This window comes from Trachurus trachurus (assembly GCF_905171665.1).
Source record: "Trachurus trachurus genome assembly, chromosome: 6".
Taxonomy (NCBI): Eukaryota; Metazoa; Chordata; class Actinopteri; order Carangiformes; family Carangidae; genus Trachurus; species Trachurus trachurus.
This window is the reverse complement of record NC_139897.1, coordinates 30,591,113-30,604,463: the sequence shown is the minus strand read 5'-3', so window position 1 is coordinate 30,604,463 and position 13,351 is coordinate 30,591,113. Positions and strand designations below refer to the sequence as shown.

At 41.3% G+C, this 13,351-nt stretch overlaps 1 protein-coding gene across 1 annotated transcript; it reads left to right on the top strand.

Annotated features, from left to right (window-relative positions):
• Nucleotides 1–277: 277 nt before the first annotated feature.
• Nucleotides 278–5,680, top strand: LOC310987931 (cytosolic 5'-nucleotidase 1A-like; the record flags this gene model as incomplete). Its single annotated transcript, XM_083974399.1, has 4 exons — nucleotides 278–432; nucleotides 1,555–1,665; nucleotides 5,221–5,356; nucleotides 5,472–5,680. The coding sequence occupies exons 1-4, from the start codon at nucleotides 397–399 to the stop codon at nucleotides 5,678–5,680; spliced, it is 492 nt and encodes a 163-aa protein (XP_083830525.1). The 5' UTR covers nucleotides 278–396.
• Nucleotides 5,681–13,351: the final 7,671 nt, after the last annotated feature.

Sequence of the window (13,351 nt, the reverse complement as noted above, 5' to 3'; positions counted from 1 at the left end):
TAATGTCCAAAATATCTCCAACTGTTTATTTTTGTAAAGAAGACAACTGATTCTCGGAGAAAACGGGCTAGATTTTTTTTCCCGAGTGGATGGATGAAGCTCCGACATGAGGTGGTGTGGTGGCGTTCAATTTCACGTTTTCAAGTAGGAGGTCGGGAAAGAGTTCCCAGTTCCGAGTTGTCCTGAACGCAGCATTAAAGCGGTCGGCTACGTCACACACGTCAGAAAAGCGGAAGTGAACTAAAGAGTTGAGTGTTTCTGGGGGAACTTTGACAGACAGTTGCTGCTGCTGCTGCTGCTGCTGTTGTTGCTGTGGTGACGGGGTCGTTGTGTCCGTGAACAGGTAAAGATAAAGAAACTTTAACCTGTCGAGGCCGTGAAGGCGCCGCAGCTGACATGGTTTCCACGGTGCAGAACACGGACGTGAAGCAGGTAAGTTAAGAGAGACTCACCTGAGACTGAGGCAGGTTATTATGGGCTGTCTCACACCCACAAACACAACGAGAGATCTGAATTTCACACATCTGCAGAAGAACTCCGACAGAAACCAGAGGAGTGAGGCTGTTTATCAGAGTTGTGCACTAGACTCCGTTTAAATAATCATTATTTTAAGTATAATAATGTTTCTTTTTTGAAGCAAACATCAATAAAGCTCATAGTTTGAGACGTGAGTGACTTATGTTCAATTCGGCACAGAAATAAAACCCATGCAGCCACATGGTGCACTAAAATCCAAACTGATTCATCTTGCACAAGTTCCATCAGACCGGGAGAGATTAGAAAGTGATTAAAATATTAAAATATAAATGCATATATTATATAATGCACGCCGATTTGAGGAGCGGGACCTAATTATTTCTAAACAACCATAATCATTTATTTACCTGTGACACTTCTGTCGCAGATTAGTGACGTAAATGTGAACTTGCACGTTTTCTAGTGGAGATCCGGATCGATGAATAAGAGGCTGAAATTCAGGTCAGTTTCTGCAAAGACTGAGAGAACACGAAGCAGAATTATATTTTAAGATCTTTATTATTTAGGAAACAGAAGTTAAAATGTTTAATAATGATGTCTAAAAGGTCAGTTTGCTTTTCTGCCCCCTTTCATTCAGAAGTTGCATTATTTTTTTGTGTCAAACCAAATAGAAGGTCTCTGGTTAAACTCTTTTTATTTTCTTTTTTCAATGAATAAAACAAATAAATAAATCAAAAATTCATGTCCATCTTAGTTCTGTATTTCCAGTTTCTGGTACTTTATACTCTACTACAATTAAACCTAAAAGTCTTGACTTCACCACATTTATCTGATAATATAAAACAAGATATTATCAGCACATAAGAAACTTGTTTTTATCGACACACAATAATGAAAAAAAAACATATAAACATATTTGATGTGTTTTTGTAAGTCAAGACAAGATGAAACTGTACTGATGCTCATTTCACCTTCACTGTCACATTATGGAACGACTCAATAATCAATATCCAATAATACGATTCACATTTCCTATCACTATACGTATATAACTCATGTCCTGTGTTTCTTCTGCAGAAAGATGCTGATCGTGCGGTGGTCGTTGCCGTGACGTCTCGGTCGGTGTTCGAAGGTGGAGCTGATGGTGAAGAGGCGTACGAAGAGGGCGTGGCCTTCCCGCTGCTGCAGGTGTGTGGAGGAGTTAATGTGTTTATTTCATCATCCATCTCACTGCTGTTCAACTATTTAATACAACAGCATCTATGAACTGTCAGATTTTCACTCAGCTGTAGTGAAACTGAACTCGTTGCACAATGAAAACTGTCTCTTTTTTCAGCAATATGATGATTAAACACTTTACATTCATAGAAAAACATAAAATAAATACAACTCTCCAACTCTAAACTCACACTCTGAGTCAAGCAGCTTCTCAGACAGAACTAAATCCAGATGATCGAGAAGAAATAAGATTTGAAGAGACGTTCCCAGATGTTTCTTCACTCCTCTTCCTACTTCCTGTCTGTTTTAAATTTTAGACGTTTCACAAGAGCCTCAACACTATCTATCTATCTATCTATCTATCTATCTATCTATCTATCTATCTATCTATCTATCTGTCTGTCTATCTATCTATCTATCTATCTATCTATCTATCTATCTATCTATCTATCTATCTATCTATCTATCTATCTCTCTATCTATCTATCGTTCTATCGTTCTATCTATCGTTCTATCTATCTATCTATCTATCTATCGTTCTATCGTTCTATCTATCTATCGCTGTATCTATCGTTCTATCTATCTATCTATCTATCTATATATCTATCTATCTATCTATCTACAGTATATCTATCTATCTATCTATCTATCTATCTATCTATCGTTCTATCTATCTATCTATCTATCTATCTATCTACTCTATCTATCTATCTATCTATCTATCTATCTATCTATCTATCTATCTATCTATCTATCTCTACCTTCTTCACTATCTATCTATCTACTCTATCTATCTATCTATCTATCTATCTATCGTTCTATCGTTCTATCTATCGTTCTATCTATCGTTCTATCTATCGTTCTATCTATCTATCGCTGTGTCTATCGTTCTGTCTATCTATCGTTCTATCTATCTATCTATCTATCTATCTATATATCTATCTATCTATCTACAGTATATCTATCTATCTATCTATCTATCTATTGTTCTATCGTTCTATCTATCTATCTATCTATCTATCTATCTATCTATCTATCTATCTATCTATCTATCTATCTATCTATCTATCTGTCGTTCTATCTATCTATCTATCTATCTATCTATCTATCTATCTATCTATCTATCTATCTATCTATCTATCGTTCTATCTATCTATCTATCTATCTATCTATCTATCGTTCTATCTATCTATCTATCTATCTATCTATCTATCTATCTATCTATCTATCTATCTATCTATCGTTCTATCATTCTATCTATCTATCTATCTATCTATCTATCTATCTATCTATCTATCTATCTATCTATCTATCTATCTATCTATCTATCTATCTATCTATCTATCTATCTATCTATCGTTCTATCTATCGTTCTATCTATCTATCTATCTATCTATCTATCTATCTATCTATCTATCTATCTATCTATCTATCTATCTATCTATCTATCTATCTATCTATCTATCTATCTATCTCTACCTTCTTCACCTCCTCCTTCAGGTTAAACTATGATATAAACTCAGTGACACGTCGATGTGAACGTGAGGCGTCAGCTGCTTCTCCGAGAAGCAGGAGGTGAACGATTTAAACCTTCACTGAGTCGTCTGAGGTTTCTCATTACAGACGACAAGCGCATAAAAATAGACAAGACCTGGAAAACACTGAGCAGCTCATGTAATAACCAAGTAGCCTCCACTTCTCTTTATATACAGATAAGAGAGAGTTTTCACTAGAGACGGAGAAACTGCAGCGTCATACAGACCGTGTACTGGTGACGCCTCAGTTTGTCCATAAATGATGAATATTATTATTGGTTTGTGAGCTGTGGTATCAAGATATGAACTTTGTTGACAAGAACAGATAATCAATTTTATCTCCAGAATATTTGTATCCGCTAATTTTATTCTAGAAATGTTACAACTATAAATATTATAATTTTTCCCCTAAAAAAATATTTTAATAAAAGAAAAAAACTCTTTAAAATACAAAATACAACTCCATTATTCCTGAAACACTACGACTTTGTCCTTTAATTACAGCCACATTATTTCTGTAATTCTGGGATTTTATTCCTTCATTTCTTTTGTTTATCCCCTAATTATGAATTTATTTTTGTGACTTTATTCAGGAAATGTTACGACTCCAGAAAAACAACTTTATTCCTCAGATATTTTAACTTCCTCCTTTTAAATTGTATTTTTTCAGCATAAAATGCTACGACTTTATTCTCAAAGTACAACTACATTATCTCAAAATATTAAAGTTATTCTGGGAATGTTACAGTTTTATTATTGAAATACCACAGTATTTATTACACATGATGTATTTTAACCCTCCTGTTGTCTTTCTGGTTTCAAATTGAACCAATCTGTTCCCTCCCTCCATCTTTCTTTCCTTCCTTCTTTCCACAATCCTTTTTCCTTTCCTTTTTTCCGTCCTTCCTTCCTCCCTTCTTTCCCTTCATCCATCCATCTCCTCCCTTCTTTGACCTAATCTGTTCCCTCCCTCCATCTTTTTTCCTTCCTTCCTTTTCCTTCCCTCCTTCCTTCCTTCCTTCTTTCCCTTCGTCCTCATTTCTTCCTTCCTTTTTGACCCAATTGACCCAATCTGTTCCCTTCCTCCATCTACCTTTCTTTCATTTTTCCCTTCCTTCTTTCCTCCCTTCTTTCCCTTCATCCATCCATCTCCTCCCTTCTTTGACCTAATCTGTTCCCTTCCTCCATCTGTTTTTCCTTCCTTCCTTTTTCCCTTCCCTTTTCCGTCCTTCCTTCCTCCCTTCTTTCCCTTCATCCATCCATCTCCTCCCTTCTTTGACCCAATCTGTTCCCTCCCTCCATCTGTTTTTCCTTCCTTCCTTTTTCACTTCCCTTTTCCTTCCTTCCTTCCTTCCTTCCTTCCTTCCTTCCTTCCTTCCTTCCTTCCTTCCTTCCTTCCTTCCTTCCTTCCTTCCTTCTTTCTTTCCCTTCGTCCTCATTTCTTCCTTCCTTTTTGACCCAATTGACCTAATCTGTTCCCTCCCTCCATCTTTTTTCCTTCCTTCCCTTTTCCTTTCTTCCTCCCTTCCTTCCTTCCTTCCTTCCTTCCTTCCTTCCTTCCTTCCTTCCTTCCTTCCTTCCTTCCTTCCTTCCTTCCTTCCTTCCTTCCCTCCGTCCTTACTTCTTCTTTCCCTTTTGACCCAATTGACCTAATCTGTTCCCTTCCTCCATCTATCTTTCTTTCATTTTCCCCTTCCTTCTTTCCTCCCATCTTTCCCTTCGTCCTTCCTTCCTTGACCCAGTAGGACAACAGGACGGTTATAAGCACCACCACATTGTAACAATCACAGTCGAATAAATTACGAGTCAATAAATAGATAAATAACCAAAATTCCTCAGTTTCTGAAGTTGATCTCACCGAATCTCACCTAAATTTCACCAAATGTGAATTAATCCGCCACAGAAAATAGTCCCCGACAACAGAGGGAACAATGTGTGAGCTGTTGTTTTGAAGACGACACATGAAGGGCTGGACTTTGTTTTCCATCAGGCTCTGCAGAGAGTGAATCAGCGTCTGCTGGAGGCGAATCCCACGGAGACGCTGCTGTTTGACGTCGTCATGGTGACCACTGATGCGCAGCAGCAGCAGCAGAGCTCCCGCATCATCAGCAGCACCAGACGCTACGGTAATTTAACTTTTTAAGAGTTTATCCGGTCAGTGACGGGTCAGTGTTCACTTCCTGTTGTGACATCATCATCATCATCATCATCATCGTCATGGTCACCGTCGCTCTGCTGCAGGTCTGGACGTCGGCAGCTTCTGTTTCTCGGCTGAGGAGGATTTCACCGACTGTTTGCTGGACAACAACGTGCAGCTGTTCCTGACGACGGACAGAGACGAGGCGTCGCAGGCGTCGCAGAAAGGTGAGGAGGCTTCGTCTCTTCTTCACCACCACCACCACGTCACCACGACGACGCCACGTTTTCACAGCAGGATGATTAAAACTTAAAATATGATGAAGTTCCCCTCCATTGCTAACATATTGGTAATGGATTGATCGTGTATAGGGCTGCAACTAATGATTATTTTTGTCCTCGATTAATCTGTTGATTATTTAAACGATTAATCGATTAGTTGTTTGGTCAATAAAATGTTAAAAAATGCCAAATCAGTGTTTCCCAAACCACAAGACGACGTCCTCAAATGTCTTGTTTTCTTCACAAACCAAAGAGAGACTCAGTTTATTGTTTGTTATTGTCATAAAGGAACAAATAAACCAGAAATATTCACATTTAAGAAACTGAAATCAAAGAATTTGGACTTTTTTTTCTCTTAAAGGGACAGTTCAACATTTTGGCAAATTGGCCCATTGCCATAATCCCTTATTAGCAGTAGGTTTGTTACCTTTAATTGTCAGTGTGGAGTTGTTTTCGAGGCAAATGCAAAACCGCGGATGCACGTTGCCTTCAGGGACAGTTTTTCATCAAGCAGTCTCTGCATTTACCTCTAAACCGACTCTGTCTGGTAACGTTCTGTTATTATCTTATAGTGTGGTGAATGTGCAGGTCACAACTTGTCCACCAGAGCGTTGTGGAGTTGTTGGATTGTGTATTTGATGAGTTTGATGAGGGAAACCAAGAAATCCCACTAGCCTCCGTAGCGTAGCTCTGAGCAGCTCACGGCTCTGCTCCGCCATTCTAAAAATAGCTTGCACCGACAATTAAAGGTAACAAACCTACTGCTATGACTATAGGGATTATGGCAATGGGCCAATTTGCCAAAATGTTGCATCGTCGCATGACCTCACAAAGAAACGTTCACTGTGTCTTTAAGAGAAAGTTCAGATCGTCAGTCTGACTGAAGGTCAAAGGTTCAACCTCAGAGTTTCTGTTTATTGTTCATGATGAGGTCACTGATCGATGACCTCACGTCTGAACTCAATGCTGTTTGACTCTGATTCACTTTCACTGTTCGTCTATTGATTGGTGATTGGGCTATTGATGAGTTCAGGTCTGATCAGGTTATGATCGGTGTTTGGTTAAAGAGAGAATTAACTCTGAACTCAGAAGATTTTAGGTTAAAGCTTTAGGAAAATCAAATTATTGATTATTATTATTATTATCGACGTTTGGTCACGCACAAATGGTTAAACCCAAACTGTTACATTTGTTTCTGTCATTTGTTGCACAGAGATTAAAGATTATGTATTGAACGTTATTTATGGAGACTTACGATGAATATAAGGACTGTACAAGAAGAAAAGGAAACACTGCTCTAGATGGATTGTCTGTTAAAACAATGATTAAACTATTAAAATGACTCTGTATAGTAAAAGCTGTGGCTACTGACACCCTGAGTGAGGTCATGAATGGTGTGGGTAACGCATGGGGTAACGTTACACAGCTGCTTGTTAGTCGTGCCCCCAGTATCTCTATCTTGGGGACCTACTACTATACAAAAGAAAAATCAGAAATTGTCCAACTCTCTTACATCACAGAGGAGGTCTAGAACAATACGACTGACAGGATCAATGCACAAGTGGCACAAAGTTCCTTCTATTTCAGCCTCATATGAATCCCTATTCTAGGTGTGTCTTATAGCTCAGTGGGTAAAACAAATAGTTTTAAACATTTTAGTCCACGCTGCAGCGAGTCTGGGAACGTTGATGGAACTGAACTCTCACTAAAATAAGCGAGACTCGGCCGTTGAAGTCAGATTTTGAGCTAAGCGAGCTTGATGGAGGAACCCCCCAAGTGTTTGTCACTGTGAACTGTTTATTGTCACAGTTACACAACAAACAAACACAAACACATGACTCAAGTGTCACATTAAGGTTGTATTAAATTACTGTGTGTGGTGTGTTTCTCAGATACTTCAGGTGAGGTCTGCAACAACTTCTCACTCACCTGTTCACTCACCTGTGACCTCACGTGGTCATTCATTGTGACATAATTTTTAGGAATATTAACAAAGGAAAGCACTCGGGTCTGACATACAGCTTAGGGTTTAGGCAGACACAGAGGTTCAAATTACGACAATTACTCATCAAAATGTTAAAATCTGCTAAAAACGGGGCAAAGGGAAACCAGTCAGGGCTGAGGTGAAGCTCTCTCCAAGGCCAAACAGCAGTGATTGGGACAGTGCAGCCACCACAGCCCTGCTATTGACCAATGCAACAGTGCTGTGCTGCATTGTTATAGAGGTAGACCAAGGAGACTGTATGTATTATTTTCATGTGTTTTCACCACCTCTGTAGTGAATAAACCCAGGAAACAATCACATCTGAGTCATCTTTGTTCCTGAGCCGCACTTATTAGGCTACACCTACTATAAGTTATCAGGAGTCTTATCAGCAGATGGACTTTGGCCTTGTGGTGGTGGAGCAGTTGATGAAGCTGGTGCCTTTCTTATTACTCATTAATTGTTTATTGCTTTATAATTCCCATAGTACATTGTTTAGTTCACCTGTGTACATGTCATTTTCTGTTACTGTAGCTTAATGAAGCTTAGCAAAAGTTCAGTCAGGAAGACTATCTCTCCAAGCATGCTCACTGAGTATATTTCATCTCTCCCGCTTCCCTCTTAAATCCACACCTCAGCACGTGTCCTCATCCAATCACAATCCGCCACCTTCTCTCCTCCTCCAATCAACTTTCATCTGTCATGTTTAAAAGTGCTCTCTCTTTACTCTCATTCAGCTGTCAACCAGCCCGCAAAAAACTCAGCAGGCATCATCCCTACCACCACCAGTGTCTGGGCCCGGGGGAAGTCCTCTTCAGATAGAAGCTTCACATTCATCAATCTGTCTTCTAAGCTGATCTGCTCCCTGGGGCCTAAGCACCAAAATATTATTTGTTCACAATAATTGTCTTTCTGCTTCACATCCCGTCTATTCCATTCTTAATAGTCTGTCCTGACTGAACTTCCCTCATGTAACTTTGGTCTGTAATATTATGTGTGATAAACGTTCTTTGTACGCTGGGTATTTTATTTCATGGAGCAAAGTGCAGCGGAGCAGATTCATTTATCCAGATAAGATTACAGTATCATATCCAACAGGTGAGTCACAGTTCATAGTTTAACACCAACAGTTGTGTCGCAGTTTATTGTCTCCTGTGGCAGTTACGTGAAGAGAGTGGTTATTTGTGTGCAGCTGGAGGCAGCTTCACCGCCTGAATCAGCCTGTGGAGGAGGCGGAGATGAGCCGCTGCTCTCCCGCTGTCTGAGCCACTGATCGCGGCCTGAGCTCGTCCGGACAGCCGCTGGAGAACAGCTGTGACTTTGTCTGTGGTGAGTGGTCTGTCATTAGATTTACACTACAGGACTGATGTGGACTCAGTGTGGCGGCTGAGCGGCTCACAGGGTTTTTAATATGATGTTCAGAAAGACAGTGAACACCACAGAGGCTCCTGCTTCAACAGCTACTACAGTCTATTGATCAGTACTGTTACTGCCTATCATCAGTACAGTTGTCAGGTACTTGTACTTTTCCTTGAGTATTTCCTTGTTGTGCTACTTCCTGCTTGTACTGCAGCTGAGTTGAGGCCCAGTTGTTGTGTGTGTAACAATCAGCTGTAGCTTGTTTGATCCAGTGGTTTTCTACAGGGACGCTGTCCACACAGAGACTGTGTCACATCAACTCAGTGGATCTCAGTCCTTGTGTGTGTCAGTGGATGGAAACAGTCGTCCATGGATCATGTTGCTGGGCTGCTCTTCACTTCACTGCAGCTTCATGACGCCATCTAGTGGACTGATAGTAGAAGTACAGCAGCTGATGGCAGCTTCCTCTTCCTCACTGCTGTGTGACTGCATTCAGCTGACACTGATATGAAGCAGAGAAGAAGAGCCAATCAGTGGAGGAGCAGCTGGAGACATGATGGACATGTGAGCTGCTGTGCACATGAATGATGTGTGTTTCCTCTGCAGGTGAAGCTACAAAGTGTGTGTGAGCTGATGTGGATGTGACCTCAGCAGCATGGATCAGTGTGAGGACAGAGAGGAGGGAGCCCCTCCCTCTAAAACCACTCTGTGTGGGGGACATCAGGGCCAGACCAGAGGTCAAAGGTCAGAATTAAACCTGTCAGACTTTTCTCTCTAGAAGTCAGTTGTTGTGTTTATTAAAAGATTGAAGATATTTTTCATCAGTTTTTCTCCAACCTGTACATTTATCAGTTGTGCTGTTGTTTCAGGATCCAGCAGCAGAGACCAGACTCTCCTGAACCCAGCTGTCTGTCTTTAAAGAGTTACCGGTCAATAGGAAAGCTCGTTGAATTTAAAGGAGGACGTGGATCAGCTGATCAGATGTAAGACTAAACTAAATTTCAAAGCTTTTGAGTCTCTGTTGAACGTTATTCCTGTGGAGTCAAATTTCAATGATTCTAATTCTGAGTTAAAACTCAGACATTGTCCAGCTGCAGTAAAGAGTCCCTGTCTGAACATCCACATGTTAAAGGACACGTGCCATTTTTTACAAGCTGGACCTTATTTATGGCATAAAATAAGGTTGTTTGCTCACCCATGTAACTTTGGTGTCATTTGGAGTCCTTTGGACAATATTTAGGTCCATTCGAGAGTTGCTTATAGCCATATAGTGGGAGTGATCGGGGCACAGAAAATGCAGACTCTAAATTACACATTATCTGCCGCGAAACTCGTTCTGTTATCGTCATCCAGGGTCTGTAGAAATCTGACAAATATTCAGCCAGGTTGCATAAAACTGCAAAACTTTTCTGTATTCATGTCCAATGTACCTAAAATATTTAACATCAGTTGTGTTGTTGTTTCAGGATCCAGCAGCAGAGACCAGACTCTCCTGAACCCAGCTGTCTGTCTTTAAAGAGTGACTCGTCAAAGGACGGGTACATTAACTTTAAAGGAGGATGTGGATCAGCTGATCAGATGTAAGCTGTAACTGACAGTCAGATTCAGGTTATCATAGAAATGATAAGAACTTTAAAAACTCCTACAGGAACACTGCATACAGTTTTTTGTTTGATGTAGTGTAGAGTGATGGAGAGGGAAGTTGAGGGGTCATGTGTTGTCTAAGTGTAAACAGTGAGGTACTTTTATCTAGGAGCACACGTCTTAATTGTGAAGGGTTTTTCAATTGAGCTTCACTGACTGCAGTGTGCAGATTTGTTTCATTTTTATTTTATTTGGCAGGGACACGGTATATTTTGTACCAGATAATGGCTAGAGAAGTGTAGTTATTTTCATACGTAGTCCCTGGGTGTGCCATTCACAATAACACACCACCTGTACAGTGAGAAACAATTGTTGCCTGATGTACGATTAAAAAAGATGATTAATTGGGACTATGAGCATGATTTGTGACACCACAGTTTAGAAGCCAATCCTGGTCCAAAATTGAATGTTCAGAAGTGTGATGTGTATACCTGAAGTGTACAATACAAATGCCTACGATTGACTATGGTGAAGTTCACTAGGATACATCTTGTGTCCGGCAGGTAAACTTGAGTGAATTATTCAAACAATAACATTGATGAAATGGATTCAAGATAAATTATCGTGTGGTTATTAGCTTTGCAGTGAATCGTGCAATAGAAATACTTTTTACTTTTCATAATACTTTTGAGTACATTTCAGAGCCTGTACTTTTTACTTTTACTTGAGTATAGATGATTGGATCAGTACTTTCACTATTACTCAAGTCATTTTTTACACAGGTACTTTTACTTCTACTCAAGTAAAGAATCTAGGTACTTTTGCCATCTCTGTCTCTCTGTACTGATGTTCACTTGACGATTCCTCCACAGAGTGGACCAGGAGAGCTCAGAGGTTCCCAGTGGTCAGTCTGCCCAGCAGCATCAAACACACCTGTACTCCATGTTTATGGTGAGTACATGTCCAACAGCTGTTGTTACATCTGTTGTGTTCACCATCATCTCCATGCTGCACTTTGGCACCAGTGGAATGTCAGTCTGTCAGCAGGCACGCTGGAAGTTGATTTCAGTGGGGGGGGCTGGGGGCTGCTGCTACCTGAATGCATAACGTAGGCGCCGGGGGGGGGTACTAACTGGGGTTTCTATTGTAGCCGAGCGTTCTGGGTTCGCATACTGTATTGATATAGAAAATCAATAAACGGGACAGGAGACGAGATAGCGTGTCCAGTAGCAACTCTGCTTCACTTTATTCCTCCAGACCAAGAGACACACCTACACAACACTAGGGCTGCCAATCTCCCCCCAAATCAGGTTCGAATTTGCATGCTTGAGCCAAAACTGCTGAATAATAGTCCTGTTATTTTAAGTCTTTGAATAGGCTATATTTCAGCCTGCAAGTCAGGGTCCTGAAATATGTGTTTCTCTTAATAAACATTACAAATGTCGGGGTTTGCAGGTAGGCCTATCACACACGCACGCACGCACGCACGCACGCACGCACACACACACACCTGCTGCTGTGTTATCTCTCCCTCCTCTGCCTCCGGGCTGGGCTGCCTGGCTGTTTGGGCTCCCTGTCTGCATGGACCCTATGGGCTTAGATTTGAGTTCTCAACGGGCCAGAGCGGCTCAACCAACCCGACTGGACGCGCCAGTTCAAGCCCGGTTCAGCCCAAGAATGTAGAAATGACACAGTCAGGTCGGGGCCGTCAGGTTGTGCCTCGCGCTTCTTCTTCTTTTTTTTTCTACGGCGTCGTTGCCGAGCAGATGTTTTTGTGTGTGACCAGAGCTCTGGAGGGGAGACTGGCTGGGCGCTGTGCAGCCCAGTAACTATTGACCCCTTGCACGTGACGTCACGTTCCACTCGCGATAGCTCCGGACGCCATGATGGACGGCAAAAGAACAGTGAACGTCAATGTAATTGAATGGGCGCGTTATAGTTTTGTGACATACCGGGGTTTTGGGTTTCCCCTCCTTCTCCACTGAGCTGGTTCGAGTGCTGGTTCAGAGCCAGAGCCTGACTAGCACCGGATCTTTGCTTTTCCACCGCTTAAAAACCGGTTATTGGTTCTTAAAACTGGTCTGAAGCACCAACTCCTTGCTGGGCTAGAGCTAAGAACCGGGGGCTGGCCACTGGCGGCGGGGTTACATGAGCAACAGGACCAGTGCGAAGATATACAGACACGTTATCGATGCCATTATAAGTTAGTTTATCTACAGTGTATAGTCGATGTAAACACAGTTGAAGCTAACTAGCTGAGCTACATGCTGTGGCTAACAACAGCTAACGCTCGTATTAAACATAGCACCGTCACAACGTAGTTGCCGCCGTCGGATCGCGGCGATTACAACGAAGACGGCTTCCTGTTTTCTTTTATTTTTCAGCCGGGTTTAATCAGAGAATGATCACTAATTATTCAGACGTCGGGTCAGGTCTTCAACACCCACAGGTCGGACCAGGTTTTAATTTCCAAGTCTGTTAACTGTAGTTAGCAGCAGCAAAGACAGCAGCAGCTGCTGTGTGGCACTGACTGACATTATAGCTCCTTAGCAGTGGAAAAAGCACAGAAAACTGAGATATTCTACGGCGAATAACAAAAAAACAAACATATATTGCAACGGATGAGTAGATATTCTATTTTAAATAAGTGATAATGCTGTGAGGTTGTAGTGTGAAGTGATCGAGCCACATTGTTGGACGGCACCCATACACAGTACATTATCACTGAGCACTTTCTGCCGTCCGTCATGGCGTCGCCTCTCGCGTCACGTTCTAA